This window comes from Plectropomus leopardus, chromosome 1 (genome assembly GCF_026936395.1).
Source record: "Plectropomus leopardus strain MGB_pleo_1.0 chromosome 1, ASM2693639v1, whole genome shotgun sequence".
Lineage (NCBI taxonomy): Eukaryota > Metazoa > Chordata > Actinopteri > Perciformes > Serranidae > Plectropomus > Plectropomus leopardus.
In genome coordinates, this window is record NC_142176.1 from 1,792,194 (window position 1) to 1,811,584 (window position 19,391).

The window sequence follows — 19,391 nt, forward strand, 5'->3', positions numbered from 1 at the left end:
TGAGCCCTATTTTAGGGATGTTATTTGCTGATATGATAACAGACAATACGCTCTTGAATATGTCTTTTGTTTCATTATTCTACAAGGGTTTTTTTTTTATTAACAAAGATTAACTATAAAAATTAAGTGTCAAGCCTTAGAAAAATTTCATGGTTTCTTTTCCGAATCATCTGACTGATTTTATTTATTTATCTTTACACTTGTGCATCTGTTACAGATCGTTGTATTAGTCTTATTGTCATATAATAATAATAATAATAACAATTATAACAATAATTATTATTAATAACAATAATATCGAAATAATTTAAAGTCAGTGTAATTTAATATGTTTTATTTCAGCTTCAGTAAACATAAAGCATTTATAAAATCTATAAAATGCTATTTAACATAAGAACAGAGAAATTCTACTGTTTGCAGGCCGGTCTGGTGCTACATTGATAAATGGGCGGAGCATCTGTGGGCGGAGCATCTGTGTGTGGATCGTCAGTGGGCGGAGCATCTGTGTGTGGATCATCGGTGGGCGGGGCATCTGTGTGTGGATCATCGGTGGGCGGGGCACCTGTGTGTGGATCATCGGTGGGCGGGGCACCTGTGTGTGGATCATTGGTGGGCGGGGCACCTGTGTGTGGATCATCGGTGGGCGGGGCATATGTGTGTGGATCATCGTTGGGCGGAGCTGTGATCTGGTTATCTGGCGGCAGCGGTTTCCCCAGGTGGTGTCCGGTGGTGATGCCGTACGGCTGCGACTCTCGCTCCTCCCTGACTTTGGGCCACAGCCTGAAGCCGCCCTGGAAGCTGAGGTCAAAGAGCTCGCAGGGGGCAAAGGTCAAAGGCTTCTCTGACAGCAGTCCTTTAAGTCGGGCTCGCCAACCTTCCAGCATGGCGGTTCGTACGGCGGGGGGACAGTGAGCCGGACTCCAGAATATCTGAGGAGCAAGAACTTGAAATCCACAGAAGTGCAGAGTGCCGTTCTGGAGAGGAAAAGAGAGACGAGTCAACAGGCGTCCAACAACATGAATATTTTTAAACTTTTTGCACCGACTCAGAAAATATTAGTCTCTCTAACCAGCAAAGACTGTTTGGTTCATCAGATAATTTTGTGTGTGTGTTGATGCATGTGTCCTAAATGTAGTCCAGATTGTGTATTTGAGTGTAATCAGTGAATTTGCAGCTCAGCTCCTACAATAAGTCTAAAATACACTGTGGAAACTAAATAGTTACATTCAGACTGTTCAGGTCCAAAAATGCTCCATTGAAACCCATTCAAACTGACATTTTTGATCCCACAGCCATCAGAGCAGAAAAACAGGACTTGTATTATTTCTGGGTGTCATTCTGGGCTTTTGACTCTGAATTTGTCATTTTGACTATTTTCCACCTGATGAGGTCATTTTGACCATATTTGGCATCTGGAGGAAATACATGCTATTTCCACTAGGTGACCTGTCACAGTCAATGTAGCTGCTGATCACTGACATATCCCAGACTGTCAGCAGCTACACTCACACACTGACATATCCCAGACTGTCAGCAGCTACACTCACACACTGACATATCCCAGACTGTCAGCAGCTACACTCACACACTGACATATCCCAGACTGGGATAATCAAAATAAATAAATAAAAATAAACATTTACTCAGCAAGTAGGAATTTTTTTCATCTAAAAACATGTTGGTATCATGACCAAAAAACAAAATAAAGCTGCTCATGGATTTTTTCCCCTCAAGTCTTTCCCAATAATTTTGCAACAATTTGCGAAAGTTGCTGAAAGCAGCAAAAGAAATACGATGTGGCTCCAGGTTTCAAAGGATTAAAACGTATATTTATTGAATTAAAATGAAATAATTTGAGAGATTTCTCAGTGTACCACTGGAGGGAGCTGTCATATGGTCCCAGTGTGAGGACCAGTGCTGCACATGATTCGATGGTTATTTGACTTTATTTGTCAAAGCATCAACGCTGTAAACACGTGATGTTTACGGCATACGTTTTTTATTCAGGGTCTTATATGGTGTTAAACCAGGAAAGCAGCATGTGTGTGTGTGTGTGTGTGTGTGTGTGTGTGTGTGTGTGTGTGTGTGTGTGTGTGTGTGTGTGTGTGTGTGTGTGTGTGTGTGTGTGTGTGTGTGTGTGTGTGTGTGTGTGTGTGTGTGTGTGTGTGTGTGTGTGTGTGTGTGTGTGTGTGTGTGTGTGTGTGTGTGTGTGTGTGTGTGTGTGTGTGTGTGTGTGTGTGTGTGTGTGTGTGTGTGTGTGTGTGTGTGTGTGTGTGTGTGTGTGTGTGTGTGTGTGTGTGTGTAGGTGTGTGTGTGTGTGTGTGTGTGTGTGTGTGTGTGTGTGTGTGTGTGTGTGTGTGTGTGTGTGTGTGTGTGTGTGTGTGTGTGTGTGTGTGTGTGTGTGTGTGTGTGTGTGTGTGTGTGGGTGTGTGTGTGTGTGTGTGTGTGTGTGTGTGTGTGTGTGTGTGTGTGTGTGTGTGTGTGTGTGTGTGTGTGTGTGTGTGTGTGTGTGTGTGTGTGTGTGTGTGTGTGTGTGTGTGTGTGTGTGTGTGTGTGTGTGTGTGTGTGTGTGTGTGTGTGTGTGTGTGTGTGTGTGTGTGTGTGTGTGTGTGTGTGTGTGTGTGTGTGTGTGTGTGTGTGTGTGTGTGTGTGTGTGTGTGTGTGTGTGTGTGTATGTGGGTGTGTGTGTGTGTGTGTGTGTGTGTGTGTGTGTGTGTGTGTGTGTGTGTGTGTGTGTGTGTGTGTGTGTGTGTAGGTGTGTGTGTGTCTGACCTGCAGAGGCCACAGGGTGATGTTGATGTCTCCATTGATCCCGTCGGGCTGGAACATCGTCTGTATTGCTCCGGTGGTGAAAGACAACATCGCTTTCTTATCCTTTGAGATAAACAATAAATAAATAAAACAAAATAAATAAACAAATACATAATAATAACAACAACAATAACAATAATAAACTTTATTATACAGCACTTGTGATACACAGGATGCCGCTCAAAGTGCTTCACAATAAAAATACACAGTTATTATCCTGCTCAATGAAATAAATCACTAAAATACTTCATAATCCACTGTGAATATTTGTTTGCAGGCAACAAATGAAGGATGAGGGAAGAACCAGGGTGATAACCCATAAACCAGTCCTTAAATGTTTGTTTACTGCATATACTGAAAATAATAAATGTGTTTGTTTTAATTTATGATTTTTTTCTGAGACACACAGAGAGATAGGTCATTTTTAATTTTTTATATATATTTATGTAACAAAAATGTAATTAAGTACTTATTTCAAAACAAAACATCACTTGAGGTTTTTATTTCTATTTTAAACATGAGGGTCTCTTTCATTCTTCCTCTGCTGGTTAACCCTTTAAAGCCTGAGCAGATTCGCATTTCAGAAACGTGGAAAGAGGGTGACGAGCATCTTAATAAGACATGACTTAATTTACGCTGCTGGCTTTTTATGTTGTTCGCTTTGTAAATATGATATAAAATAATATAATATAATATCGATGCATTATCCTTTGAAGGGGTCGTTCCTGAGCAGGGTTAGGTAACGCTTTGTTTTCGGAAATGTTTCCTGCCCACACTGTGTCTACTGTATGTCACATCTTTGAAAATAATAAAAACTATAAATGTACTACAAACAAAAAAACACTTGTTGTGGTGCTGAGAGCCCTTGTATGAATCATGCAGGTCAAATATAAGATTAAAAGCTTTTAAAAAAAGACATGGCTCAAAATAAGTGAGACATTAGAAAGAAGAAGAAGAAAATTACCTGAATATAAGAAAAAAACATTTAAAACAAGAAAAAAACAAGGATTTTAAAAAAAATAAAATGACCTCAAGAAAGTGCTATAAAAATAGTATTATTTTCTTTTATCTGTAATATAATTTTCAATATATATTTAGGATAATTATACATTTTTGATAAAATCCCGCCCAGCTACAAACAAACCATTGTGAAAGGAACGCTGCATTAAGAAAAGAGAGAAGTGGATCCAGGTGTTAAAGGGTTAAAGAGCTGTTTTCTTCCAGCCGCAGACACTGACCTTAAACACGCCGTAGTTGTACATCTTCTGCAGGGAGAAAGCGAATCCTTGTGTGAGGACTCGGTCCATCCAGCCCTTCATGATGGCCGGCACGCTGAACCAGTACAGAGGAAACTGCCCAAAAAACAACACGTCACACTCGTATTTAGCTTTATGTCTTTGTAACAATAATAACGATAACAATATTTAGCTTTATGTCTTTGTAACAACAACAACAACAACAACAATAATAATAATAATAATAATAATAATAACAATAATAACAATAATAACAATAATAATAATAATAATAATCTGTACAATATGTGTTACTTTTGTTTATGTGTATGCTTGCAGGTGTGTTAAATATCATAATTTAATGGCTTTTTATAACTGTTATTTTAACAAACAGGAGGACATCGTGACTTTGTTGGGGACTATTTTCAGCGGCGGATTAATCCATATTTGGTGCTCTGGTGAATATTAGTGTCAGCAGGATGGTGTGTGAAATAAACTACAGAGGGTGTTTTTTTTCGTGGTGATGAAGAAACAAAAGTTTGACTCAATGATGCGTTTTTAACAAAAACGGAAGAAGCAGCCGAAGTGCTAAAATACGTCGTAAATAAATCGTACGTCTCTGCAAACCGCGGAGCTGCTGATGCGTTAAAACGTTGTTTCTTTATGTTTTCAGTTTTAGGCAAAAAAACAGCACTTGGTTAAGGTTTGGAAAACATCATATTTTGGTTTTAAACATGTAGTACTTGATTTTACCTTGTATATCGTATCTCTTTTCTCTTTTATTGTGAATCTTTTATTATGCTTTTATTTAATTGCTCTGTAAAGCACTTCGAATTGCCCTGTTGTATGAAATCTGCTAATTGTTCCTAAGTACCCAGTTTAGTCAATACAAACACAGCTATAAATGTACAAATACTAACTGTGTTGGTTTTAACCCTTTGATACCTAAGCAAAGAAATAACTCAATAATTAGGGGATAAATAAATAGTACAAGAAAATTACCTGAAAATTAGAAAAAAAGAGAAAATAAAGTTAAAAAACCAACATTAAAACAAACATAAAAAAGGAAACAACCTGAAAATGTGCTTTAAAAAATTCTATTAATTCAGTGAAACAATTTTAAATATGTATGTGTTCATTATATTGTTTTGTTTGTTTGTTTGTTTGTTTGTTTGTTTTTATTCTCCCTGGCTTCTTTAAAAATAATTTTCCAAATCTACTCTCGTGTAAGTGACGTTTGAAGGGATAAAAAGGGTTAAACAGTCAGTGGCCTGCAGCTCAGCAGATTTCTGGGTAACGACCAACCTGTCACTTTGGCTCAAAGTTTTAACGCACGAACCCAGCGGGGGGACTATCGATGTGAGTGACCTCTGACCTGGAAGATGACGAGCTCCGCCTCCTCCACTTTACGCTGCTCGTGCACGATGTCGGCGCTGAGACAGCCCTCCAACCAGGCGTGCATGGTCTCCTCGCCGTACTGGAAAAGCTCCGGATTCTTCAGTTCACCTGAACACACACACACACACACACACACACACACACACACACACACACACACACACACGTGTTAACAATGTTAACAATAAAACTACAGAAAATCACCAGCTTCACACTTTAAGTTTGGAAAAATTCAACAGTTGGAGCCCAAACATCCAGAAGAACGACGAGTTTTAGGGAAACGTTGCGGAAAAAAAAAAAAGTTTGAGACTTTGAAAATAAAGTTGTAATATTATGATTAAAAAAAATGTATAATATTACAAGATTAAAGTCATAGTTTTCTGAGAAAAACAGTCGTAATTTATGAGAATAACAAATAATAATATTACGAAAAAAAGTTGTAATTTTGCAAGACAAAAGTCAAAATTTCATGACAGTAAAGTTGCAATTTTATGAGGAAAAAAAGTCATGATTTCATGAGAATGAAGCCGTGATATTACAAGAACAAAGTCTTACTCTTACAAGGAAAAAAGTCGTAGTTTTACAAGAATAAAGTCAGATTTTTATGAGAAAGGGGATATTATATTACAGAAATAAACACATTGCCAGCAGACACTGAAACAGTGGAGAACAAAAGCGCAGAAACCTGCTGCTCTCACCTGTTTCAATGTTTATTTTCATCACATAATATCCCCTTTCTGCTTAAATTCTACTTAAAAAATGATGCCTTTTTCTCATAAAATTCAGACTTTTTTCATGTAAAGTTATGACTTTAGTCTCAGAATATTATGACTTTTTTTCCTGTAAAATTATGATTTTTTTTCTCAGAAAGAAAGGACTTCATTCTCATAATATTAAGCCTCTTTTCTTATTATATTAAGACTTGATTCACGAAATTATGACTTTATTCTTGTAATCTAACATGTTCTTCGTTACCACGGCCCTAACTGATGGCTAAAAGAGTCGGAGGCAGTGAGGTCACCGATGATGTCGTCCTGGGTGGCGTTGGCTCTGAAGTTCATGGCGTACAGGTCAGACATGAGGACCCTGTAGCCCTGCGCCGTCAGCTCCTCCATCGTCACGTCACAAACCGCCGCATTAAACGAACCCGGACTCTGGTGGGCGTACACGATCAGGGCCGTCTTCTGAGCTGTGACACACACACACACACACACACACACACACACAGTTACAATGGAAAAAGCACTTTTTATGCACAATTTTCTAAAAAAAAGAGCTTTATAACGCGTTAAGAAGTACAAATTTCATATTTATTGACCTTTAAACATGAGTCTACAGTCACGTCAGCAGAAAGGACCTTTTACTGATTTTATCTTAATTTTTTGAAATTATTTTTTAATTTTATTTTTATATTTTTCGCTTGTTTTTTCTATTTACTAGGTCCTTTTTCTATTTTCTAGGGAACGCTTCAGTATAACACACACTCATCTCTCTCTGCGAAAAAAAACATATAAAAAATAAATTCAATATACTAAACGTGATGTGGATATTATTTTTGTGACGATCACATTCTGGGATATGTCAGTAATTTGTAGAAGCATTTTTATACATTATTATTTTTTGTGCAGTGTCAGATTCTCACACTCATACCGCACGGCACAAAAGATGTGCTTTTCTGAATCAGACTATAAAAAATATTACAAATTAATATGATTTTCAACTTCAGATGAATTTATTATTTTATCCAACAATCTGTTTTAATCATAAATATCAATTTTTATTTTTATTTCAGAATTTTAACCCTCTAAATGCCCTTTTTGTGTCATGATGCCACTATGTTTTTAGATTTAGATTCTCAATATACTTCATACTTTAGTAGATTATTGTAGCTGCTGACAGTCTGGGATATGTCAGTGTGTGAGTGTAGCTGCTGACAGTCTGGGATATGTCAGTGTGTGAGTGTAGCTGCTGACAGTCTGGGATATGTCAGTGATCAGCAGCTACATTGACTGTGACAGGTCACCTAGTGGAAATAGCATGTATTTCCTCCATATGCCAAATATGGTCAAAATGACCTCATCAGGTGGAAAATAGTCAAAATGACAAATTCAGAGTCAAAAGCCCAGAATGACACCCAGAAATAATACAAGTCCTGTTTTTCTGCTCTGATGGCTGTGGGATCAAAAATGTCAGTTTGAATGGGTTTCAATGGAGCATTTTTGGACCTGAACAGTCTGAATGTAACTATTTAGTTTCCACAGTGTATTTTAGACTTATTGTAGGAGCTGAGCTGCAAATTCACTGATTACACTCAAATACACAATCTGGACTACATTTAGGACACATGCATCAACACACACACACAGTTATCACAACAGGAAGAAGAAGAGAGACTAAAATGAGACAAACAGAGTTGAAGTTTGCGTGTCGAGTGACCCCTGACCTTCTGTCAGTTACAGACAGGCGTGTATCTCTGGTGTAACATCATACATAAAGTATCTGACAGAATGACTTCACAGAATGACTCTCTGCTTTAATGTCACAATAGTTAATAACAATTAAAATGTTGAGCTGATGTCAGCGAGTCGCCCGGTCAGACGCGTTATTCGGCTCCTCAGAGGTCATCTGATATTCAGCTGCAGAGGCTCTTTTGTTCTAGCAGCTTTTCTCTCTTAAAGATCACAGCGCTGATTTCATTACGGTAACGTCAGCTGACTGGGAGCTGATCCAGAGACAACAACAGACACTGTTTGTTGCCTCTTGTAGAAAAGTATTAACAGATTTTCCAGATGTTTTTTTAAGGCGTTTTGTTTCTGCACGTTCATCTTCTAAAAGTGTCAGTGAGCTTTATGAGGTGTTAGTGAATCATTCGCTGATTAATCATAAACCTTTTGTAATAAAAACTCTTTATGTTTCTCCTTCAGATTACAGCTACACTGATTTAATAACTATTGAAAGTTGAAGGTTTTTTATTGTCTCTGTGTACATGCTCAGTACGCACGTTATCAACATTTACAGCCGCAGACTTTGTGTACTTTTTGTTTAATGAAGACTTTTGAAACTGGAGAATTGATCGTTTCTTAGACGTGTTCAGCTCCTCTCAGCATATACGTGTTTATCAGACCTTTATCACTTTAACGTTTATAGTTTTAGTTATTTGAGCACAATTAAAAACAACATAAAATCCAGAACAAGAGAAAAATGTGCCAGGAGAGGTCAAGAAGCCAAAGAAATGTTTGACCGTCTGGCAGCCCAAACGTTTTGTTGTTATCAGTGGATTCTACTTTTTCAATAAAGCATCAGTAAATTAATTTTTATAGTCCACTGGTGACCTCTAATGTTGTTTAGTATATTTTAATAAAACTGACCCCTTAAAAAAACAAAACATTTTACTTGCACATTGTTACAGACACTGTTTTGCAGGTTTATGTGACTCTTTTTCTAAAAATCTCGTATATTGATCCATCCAGAAAAAAATGTCAGCACTGCACATTTCTGCAAACCATGAATACATTTGCAGGTTGTTATATGTTTTTATTATTATTGTTATGTATAGTCAACGTGGTTTAAGCAAAGAAACACGTGGTTGTAGTCATGAAAAGATCACTTTCTGGCTTGAAATGCCTGTTTTTTGGGGGGCACACTCCCTGCACGAGAGACGCAGCGACGTCTCAGTAAAAACAAACAAAAACTTTTTGTGTCCTTGTGGGAAAAACAGTGACGGGAGTGACGGGTTCGTAATAAACAGCCACATTTGGTGTCTAAAAAGCTGCTGGTATTGCAGGATTGACACTAAAAACAACAGTTTTGTTGTTTTTTGGTCTGGAAAAATTGTCTAAAGTGGTCTGCAGCTTGGCACGCGCTGATTTAATACCATTTAATACCACCTACATACCATTTAAATACAATATTAACACATATATACTTTCTCCTCTCTGCTACTTTATTTTTAAACTCTCCATCTCAGATGTAAATTTACTACTTTTTCTCCAGTTCATGTTTTTAACACTTAGATCACAGCTCAAGTCACATTATAACACTTTGAAAATCCCATCATATTAATTCAAAAAAATTGCCGATTAAAAGTATGATGCGGTTTGTTTTAAGATTCAGTGTTGGCATTTTGTTTGAAAAATGTCTCTGCATGGTCCTAAGAATTATCAGAAACATTATTAGTATTAAAATATTTTATATTTGAGACAGTTTTCATACTAGTGTTACTATTGTACCTGTTTGTACTTATTTTATGCTTTTTATTTTGCTTTTTGTGTGTTTGTGTGTGTATGCTTATTTTCTTCTTGTCGTTTGTTTAATAATGTTTTGCCAGTTTTTACAGTTTTTAGGCCATGTCTTGTTAAGTTGCCAGTTTTCTTTCTGATTAATTTTTCCACAAACACAAACCAATTTGTCCAGGTTTCAAAGGGTTAATTGCCCTCACACTAGCGATCAAACCGGTGGTGTGAGTAGTTTTTACAGTCCTGAGGGTGTAACTTAAAAAAACAATAGAGGAACTCCATGAAATCTACATTTGTGCCATTTCTTTACCAAATATGTGAACTTTTAAAGCACGAGCTCAGTTTGTTTCCAGAGTTGTGTTTGTCCAGAGGGAGCTGAGAGTCTCACAGATTAACAGGAAGTGAAACAGTAAAAGGGTCTTACCCATGCTGGGTGTCTGCTGGATCCGTCTGCGCTGTAAGACCTGGTCCCCGGCGGCTCTTATAGACCCTGCGGCTTTCTGTGCGTGAGAAACATGGTTCGATATCAGATGGAGCTGAACGTGTCTGAAACACAAGGAGAGGAAAAAAAAACGTCTGCTGTCACACTGCAGGACCGGTTTAGTGGAGTGTTTTGAAAGGGGTGTGTATGTGTGTGTGTGTGTGTGTGTGTGTGTGTGTGTGTGTGTGTGTGTGTGTGTGCTTGCGTGTGTGTGTGTGTGTGTGTGTGTGTGTGTGTGTGTGTCTGGTGATAAGATTGGTTTCATTTGGCCTGGAAAAGAATGTTTGGGTCACTTTCAAGGGATTATCCGTCGGGGTCATGTGGCTTAATAAACTCTTTAATCCGACTTAATTTCACCTCGTTAGAAGCAAAGCGGAGGAAGGCGTCGCTTCAGAGGAGCCGGAGCTGTTGGGTCAAGTCCCCGTGTTTGATGTCACCTGTCACCAGTTTCTAAGAAGCAGATTTTGGTGGCTGACTCGGTGACAAAAGCTGGTGGACGAGGTGAGAAAACCTCTCACACACTTTACACAGGAGATTATCAGTCTAATACGTTCATAAAATGGGAGAAATCATTTGAAGCAAAGACGCCACACAGAAATATATTCAATAACACCAAAAAGTGAGTAATAACTACGACAGGGGACTAGGGCCATGTAAAGAAAAAAATGTTAGATTTCGAGAATAAAGTCATTTTGAAGTATAAACTTATACTATAAAAATAAAGTTAGAGGGGAAAAAAAGTCCTAATTTTACAAGAATAAATCTGTTATATTAAGAGAAAAAGTTGTAATTTTGCGAGGAGAAGTCGTAATTTTAGGAGGAAAAAAAAAGGAGTAATTTTGCAAGAATAACGTTGTAATTTTATGAGAAAAAAAAGTAGTAACAACACAAGAATAAAGTAGTATTTTGACGAGGAGGGGGATAGGAGATGCTTTATAGTTTGCTGACAATGTGATTGTTTCCATGATATAAAATCCCCTTTCCCGTAAAATTGGGACCACCTAAAATTAGGACTTTACTTTCAGAAAATTATGACTTTACTTTTATAAATTTACGACTATTTTCACATAAAACTATGTCTTTATGCTCTCAATATTATGACTTTCTCTCATAATATTCCAACTTTATTCCTGAAGTCTCAAAAAAACCAAAAAAAAATCCTCAGTCGTAGAATCCAGCTTGGTTAGTACTGGGAACAGATTTTAATATCTGCTCCGGAGCTTTTGATTGTCTCACATGATCTTCCTCACACCAGTTGACATCGTAGATCACAGATGTTCAAAGTGACATTTCATGAGTTTTTACATTTTTTATTACTGAAGGGCGGAGATTTATCTGACCCAAAAATCACGGGCACAGATATATTAACTCTCAGTTCTAGCTGAGGTCTTGGAAATCAACATCGGGCTGTTCCCAAAAATGATCCAGTGTCCAAGTCGATGATGATTACCTGCAACTTTCCATCAATGCTCTGCAAGCTGCATTAATAAACCTGCATTAAATGCCCATGAAACAAAATATATGCTCCTTTATAACCAAAAACATTAACTACAGTACTACAAATCTTAGTTTCAGAGCCACACTGAGCAAAAAAACAATGTTTTTTTGAGAATCAAGTATGAGAAATGTGTTGTAATATTGTTACAATTAAGTTGTAGTTTCACAAGAAAAAAAGTCGTAATTTTACAAGAAAAAAAGTCATAATCTTATAAGAAAAAAGTCGCAATATTATGAGAATTAAATTTTTTCCAAAAAAGGCAATATTATATCGCAGAATTATGCCTTTTGCAAGCTAATTATAAATCAGACAAGAGCACAGGCAGCCTTCTATTTCTAAAAGCTAGTATGGAAACAGCTTGTTTCCCGATTTAGGTTTTCCCATTTAAAAAGGAAAATCCGTTGGTCTGTGTTCGGCACAGCATGATATTGGGGACAGTGTTTACCGAGGAGGCCGCTTATTTCTGTAACGCAATATCCCCTTTCACATAAAATTATGACTTTTTTTTTTATCATAAAATAACAACTCTATTCCCGTAATATTGTGAGTTTTTTCTCATAATATTACGACTTTATTCTATGATTTTCACCTGATTTAGGCCTGACAAAGATCCAAGCAGGATCGAACTGTTGTGTTGAATAAACTTGCTTTTTGAATAAGATTGTGCTTTTTCCTCATGAAAGTTTTTTGATAGCCTTGCACCTACGTGATGTGCTGCTGACCAGTGTTTCCGTGGTAACAGTCAGTCCAGGTTTCTGTTGGAGGGGACAGAGGTCAGCGGTTTGACACCGTTGCTCGATCATGTTTCAAGGCTTGAATTTCAGAAGTTTGACTTGATCTAAGCTGCAGTAAAAAGTCTGACTCTGAAGCAAAGTAGAAAATGTCCCAGTTGACGTGCTCGTCGTCAGTTATCCTGCGGCGGATCGGACACGCCTGCAGCTCGTACACGCCTGCAGCTCGTACACGCCTGCAGCTCGACGCCTCTCAGACTCGACGGGCTGGAATGCAACAGGAATGTCACCTGAACACTTTCTGTCACCTGCCGTGCGTGAGAGGAGAGACCGGCTCTGACTACCTGCCCGAGGACAAATGTTTCAGAGGGTCATCGTGCTTTCGGTCTCAGAGGTTATCGCGTACGGCAACTTTGACACCATTTCTGCGTTCACACCGAGGGTCCGCCACATGGGGGGCTGTTGGGGAGAAACACTCGTGTTGACTTGAATAATATGAGCAGAAGAAGAACATCTTATTCTGGCGCTCTTAACATTAACCCGTCTTCTTTGTAGCTCCATGCTGTTCCCACTTCACAACCTAAAAGCACATATGTCAAAAAGTGACATTTCCCAAAAACAGCTAAAAACTGCTAAAAACAACATAAAATTGTGTGCTGAGACACGGCATATTATAGAATAAAGTTAAAACAGCCAAAAACACCCGAATATGGTATGTCGTAAAAAAACACAACCAAGTTGGAAGGACAACTTCCCAACTCCGAAGCTACGACCTTCCGACATCACATGACAGCAGCAAAAGGCGCTGTAGTCTTGTTTAATTGTCACATGACTTTGACCTGATTGTTTCCTGTCGCCACCTGCACACGGATGAAAACAGGTGCACTCGGGGCTCAAACTGTGTGTGCGTCCTTCCTGCCTGTTTCCAGGTCATGCTCCTCGGCTGTGACAGTTTTGTTTTTCAGCGCCGGCCCGGCTGCTGATCCAGAGACACGCTGAGAGCACGCAGCAGAGACTCTGACCCTGCCGTGTTACTGGATCTCATTATTTCCCTCCCACATCATTAGCTCTTATTCAAAGTGAAAACTCTGTTCGTTTGCTTCTCGCAAGCACAAGTCACCTATCGCAGGGAAAAACATCTGCTGCAAAGGGCCCCGAAACTCCCAGGAAATTCTGAATTAATTTAAGGAATAATTCACCTAAAAACAATCTCAGCACGGTGGATTAATGTGGGACGCTTTTTTGGTATAAAAAGACTTTTAACTCAAGTGATGTTTCTCATAAATAATTTTAGACCTTTTTGACATTTTTATCTTGGACTGAAATGTGCAAGCAGACTTTGACAGAGGCCGAAAGAAAAGCATTATCCCAGCGTCTTATATCCATTTGAAAAAAACTTCTCTTTTTTGTCGTTGGCCACACAAAGCCTCATTGGATTATTCTTCTGATAATCTGGATAATCTAAGAAAACTTTTTGTTTAGCAAACACCATTCGGTAGAAAACTTCATCTGGGACCATAGAGAGCCGAGGGAGGTCGGTACAATATACCAGGGTTCACACACATTTTCAAGGACATAATTTCAAAACTTTTCTATTACTTCTCAAGGACTCAAGGACCCCCAATATATATATCATTTTTCGTTTCCCTCTATATATTGAAAAAAATAGCATTTAAAAAAAACTATAAAATCACCAAGAAAAATACCTGTAAACTGAGAAAAAAAGAAAGAAAATGTTATATATATACATATATATATATATGTATATATATATATACACACACACATACTGTATGTATATATATATATACATATACTGTATATATAATGGTATAAGGTGATCACTCCTCTGCTGTCTCTGCCTTCTGTCTCAAATCATCAGCTGTTGACATTTCAACCGAACGCGTTAGCCATTAGCTTGCCTTGCTATGCTAACGTGACGGAGCCCCAGCTAGCTAACGGTAAACATCTTCTAAAAGATGATGATTTCTTCCTGCTCCTAAACAGATGCTAACACATTCGGCAAACACTTTAACTGATTCTGTATTGATTACAGCTCCATGTAAAGTGAATAAACATAATGTTTTCACAGGTAATGCTCCACTCGTCTTAATGACACAGTTTACGCCATAAAGATCTTCACATACAGTCGATGCTTTACACATTTTTACAACCTCTGATTTATCAAATATTAATTAAATTCCCAGCAGTCTTATCAGTAAAATAACACAGTTAAATAAATAACTCTAGATATTCATTTTATATGAGAGAGGTAAGATCAGTCGTTAGCTTAATAGCGTTAGCTTACATTGTCAACGTAAATGACTAAAATCGTAATTTAAAGTCTGCTGCTGATTTTATTTCATAACGGGAAGTTTTCTAATGTAGCAAAAATATGTAGTCAGACGGGAAAGACCAAGAAACTACAAAAGATTTTTTTTTTAAATGTAAAGTTTCCAAGGGACAGACGGAGATATCATATGATATCATCTATCATTAAAAACAAACAACGCAAAAACAATATGCTGCAAACCACTGATATGTCATGTTAAGGTTTTTTTTCTTGGCTATACGTCACTGTATAGAGCGGTGAAGACATGAGTCCTACAAAGTCCGTTAGCCTTTTTGCACTTACGGTTCCCTCGTCTTAAAGTATCTGAGTTTTTTTGATGGGTTTTCGGTAAAATGCCTTAAATAAGGTCTGTGGTTAACACAAGCTAAATATATTTACATTTTTTGTTCTAAAACATACAATGAGTCCGTACAAACCCGATTTTTGAACTTTTAAGGTTTTAAAAAAAGGCGGTTGTTAACAAGTGGCTGAATGGGACGACAGTGTTTGTCGTTAAACGTCATCACAGCGACACCGAAACTCATTAAACCCACTTTAGCCTTTACAGCTTAACAGAGTCTCGCTCCAACTTGTAGATTTATCTGTTTATTATATTTTCGACTGCGTTTGAACGTGTTTTTACAGTGTTTGTAGTGTTTTCTATGTGGTGACGTTTAAGTGGTGCGACCACGATGTCGTTGTTTTATAGTCTAACAGCTGTTTGCGTCTGCCGATTTCATTACGCTTCAAAACACACAAATGCCGTTCATCTGTGAAGATTATCACAGACAAAACCTGTAAGTATCATAAACTCGTGTTTGGCAAAGAGCTCATTTTTTGGCAGTAATCCCATTCAAAATTCCCAGAAGGTTTTTGACATGGGAACCAGTGCAAAACTAACTTCCTGTGTGTGTTTGTGTGTGTGTGTGTATTTGCATGAATGTTCAATATACAAATTGTACATATTAACTCATTTCATTTATAAAAACCAGTGTGCTATGTGGCAGCTGTTATGGTCAGAGATCCAGGTCCCAGGTTTCTTTGCTAATCAGGAGTCATCGGGTGCAGCTGTGATGTCCCTCCTCAGCTGCCGGTGATCAGCCGTCTCCGAGGCGTCATACGGAGGTCGGTTTTTCTCTGCTCGGTTGGTAGTTTGTCTCCAGACGCAGCACCTTCAGTAGTTTTTTCTGTATTTTTAGTTTTGAGTGGAACTCAAGCTGAGTCTGTGTTGAAGTCTGATTCTTCTTTGGGCCGTTCGTTTTGTCCCCCCACCTTCTTTTTTTAGGACCAGTTCTTTCATTTGTTCGTCCTTTCACCCTCTTTTTTTGTTAGTTTCCCAAACCGTGTCCTTCAGGTTTTGTTTTCTGGGGAGACATAACAGCAACTTGAGGCGACTGACCAATCCACACCAATGTTGGATTTTTAACAAAAGTGTGCCTTTAATTTCCAAAAAGGTGGGAAATTGAAATGATGCAAAAACTGATTTTTTTTTCTGGTTTATGGGTTAATTACCTGTCTGTGGCATATATATCTATCTATCACATAAATTAACAGGCTAATGGGTAAAAAAAAAAAAAAGTAATTAAAGCACTAAAATAAGAGTACTTATTAAAACCAGGACATGAGGAAACACCAGAGGCATGATATACCATTATATATGTATATATATATATAAAACATTATTAAGTTAAATAAATACAATGCTAACAAGGTAAATAAAAGGATAATAGAACAACTTATGATAGATAGAAATGTTGAAAATAAAATAATAAAAAAGAAAGAGAAAAATAGAATAAAAAAATATGATCGACTAAAACAGTTCTAAGGTTCAATTTAATGCCAAGGCACCTCTGTTTTCCTATCAGGGACACACAAGTCACACTGTGAGGACGACAGTGGGCAGGTTTCCATTAACCCTCAAGTTGTGCAGATTGAAATTACGAATATAAAATAAGCCTATAGTGATGGAAACACTTAAATTTAAAAAAATAAATAAATAAAAAATGTTTTTTTTATTGCAAAAATGTTTCTGCACTCGCACAAGGTGGTATTTTAGGCAATTTTTAAAAAGCCATATTTGTCCAAACTGCAACTGAAACCCTTGTTAGTCTTTTCTAGGTCACATGATGCTGTGTCTGTGTGCTCGTCAGGAAGAACTGGCTCCCTCATGAGGCAGCAGGAGCTGCAGGAGCTGTTATTGCATCAGCTCCCAGAAATCCCTCACATGAGTCTGCTCCTACGTATAAGGGACCTTTCCATCATGGCTCCGTAACACGCCTACGTGACCTTTGATTAGAAACAATGACTGCCAGTGCGGTGGCTGCTAATGTTTTGAGCATTCATCACCATGGTTACTGGGATGTTGTCTCCAGAAAAGTCATGTCAGTCGAAGAACATCACCCGGCATTACCAGTCATCTAAATATTGTGCTTTTTTTCTTAATTTTGAAATCATCGCTACATTTTTGTGCAAAGCTGTAATGGAAATCCCTGTGTTGTTTGGTATTTGAGAGCGAGGGCCTGCTGTGGGTCCATACTCTTGCCTTTGGTTATTCTTTGCCTGCTTTATCTTTATCTTTCTTTCTGTAAATAATTCTGAAAAAATGTAGAAATTTGATTTTAGTATGTGGGTGTATGTATATATTTAATTACTTATAGTAGCCTATAGGTTTAAATGAATAAGGACGCTAGTTAATCAAAACTCAGTGACTTATGGGGAGGGGGTGGGACTGAATAAGTGTTCACTTCTTCTTGCTCCTTTTCACATATATAAATCGAGTCATTTTGTATTTGGCCATTTCTTTTGCTTTGGGTTTTTCATTGTTGATAATTATTACTGTATTTGTTTTTTGTTGTTCTGTTTTTGTACAATATTTTCTTTATTTCCTTTTTACATGTTTGAAATAAATAAAAATCAAATCAAATTCCTCTTGGAGAGACTTTAAGTCCACGTTGAGCGCATTGAAGATGAGTTTTAGTTGACATATCTTTATATACAGTCAAGTTTTTATATATGCTCCGTACATAAAGATATATGTTTATATGCAGTGTATGGTTCCCGCAGGGCTGCTGCTCCCCTTCTGGCTCCATCTCCTGGTGAGCTGACGTGTGCTCAAACACTACAGCTCATACAGTACATGTTGAATATACGTTACTCTTACTGGAGACTCGTCCCAAACAGGATGTGAACCCCAGTGAAATACACAAAATATATTTACATATATTGAATTTCCATATAAGAAATACATGTGGGCCAACATCACACAAACTAGAGGCACAGAGGCGGACTGCTCGCCTAAAATGCTGCCACTGGGGAAGTTACTGTGGGCTTAAATAGACTTCAGGACATGACAGAGTGGTGAAATGAGTCCTAAAATGCGTAAGTCCATTATCCTTTCAGCAGCTGCGGACCCAGTGGTGAATGGATGACGCATTTTTATAGACCAGCCAGGAAGTAAGCATGGCACCGGGTCCCTGCTCAAAAGCCCTGCAGGATTTGTGAATCGAATATTTGTGAATCACCAAAATCAAGCTCTGTAAGAAACATAAGTTAATTAGACTTTGGCTTTAGGCTTTGTTCAGCATGATAATCTTCACAGATGAACACAATTTTTGTGTGTTTTGAAGTAAATTAAATTGTCTGAAGCCAAAAGCTGTTAGGCTATACACGAACTACATCGCGGTCGCACGTATTAAACGTCACCACTGCAAACACTGTAAAAACACGTTAAAACACGATCAAAAAGTATTATAAACAGATAAATGTAGAAGTTCGAGTGTGACCCTGTAAGGCTGTGAAGGCGGACACGTGGGTTTACACTGTAGTCACATTGAGCCACGTGTTAGGAACCGCCTTTTTTAAGACGAGTAAAACCTTAAAAGTTCAAAAATTTAAGTTTAAGGTTTAAAATTAAGGTTTGAGTGGATGTATTTTATGTTGCAGAACAAAATATCTGAATATGTTTAGTCAGTGTTAACCACAGACCTTATTTCGGGCATTTTACCAAAAACCCTTTAAAAAACCCCAGAGACTCTGAGGGAACCAGATGTGCTAAGAGACTAAAGGAGTGTCCATTACACACTGGAGTTGTTATTTTGAGAAGTGGTGATGTCCCGCTCTCCCACAGTATCTGAGGAGTGAAGAGCATTGTGCCGCTAAAATAAGAGAGGAATGTTAACTATTAGGCCGGACTGCACTTTCTGACTCACAGTCTGGCACGTTTTTATCTGGTACTGCACTGCTGCTGAGGGTGTGCATGTGAAGATGACGTGTAAAGAAAGGCAGACCAGGACGCCTGTTTTCAGTTTCCCTAACAACCAAAGTGGAGCACATTTACTTTTTAAACCTGTGATGTCATGTGTCAGGAGTCACTCCTCAGTAATCAGCTAGCAACAAAAGGGAGTTTTTTGGGAAAGAATGTTAAAATGGACATTTTAGTGAACTTTTAACAACATTATAATAATACTACACCCTGAGCAAATTGGCTTGGTTTCTTTCAAAAACTTGTAAAGGAGACAATGAGCAAAGGAAGAAGAAATAACCCCCAAAATTAGCCAGAAATAGGTAAAAAAAAAAAAAATAAAAAGAACAAGAAAATTTTCAACTGTTTTAAGGTTTAAAATAAAAGTACTCAAAAAACTATAATAATCTTGTAACCCTATTTCAAATAA

General features: G+C 37.8%; 1 protein-coding gene and 1 long non-coding RNA gene across 2 annotated transcripts; one reads left to right on the forward strand and one right to left on the reverse strand.

Annotated features, from left to right (window-relative positions):
* Positions 1–317: 317 nt before the first annotated feature.
* nqo1 (NAD(P)H dehydrogenase, quinone 1) lies at positions 318–10,278 on the reverse strand. The gene is made up of 6 exons (XM_088078129.1): positions 10,104–10,278; positions 6,466–6,633; positions 5,422–5,552; positions 4,050–4,163; positions 2,773–2,874; positions 318–974 (listed from the first exon to the last, which is right to left on the reverse strand). The coding sequence occupies exons 1-6, from the start codon at positions 10,105–10,107 to the stop codon at positions 408–410; spliced, it is 1,086 nt and encodes a 361-aa protein (XP_087934255.1). The 5' UTR covers positions 10,108–10,278; the 3' UTR covers positions 318–407.
* Positions 10,279–10,475: 197 nt separating this feature from the next.
* LOC148190328 (uncharacterized) lies at positions 10,476–17,648 on the forward strand. Its single transcript, XR_015776705.1, has 2 exons — positions 10,476–16,175; positions 16,830–17,648. It is a non-coding gene; the product is annotated as an uncharacterized LOC148190328 (long non-coding RNA).
* The last annotated feature ends 1,743 nt before the right edge of the window (positions 17,649–19,391 follow it).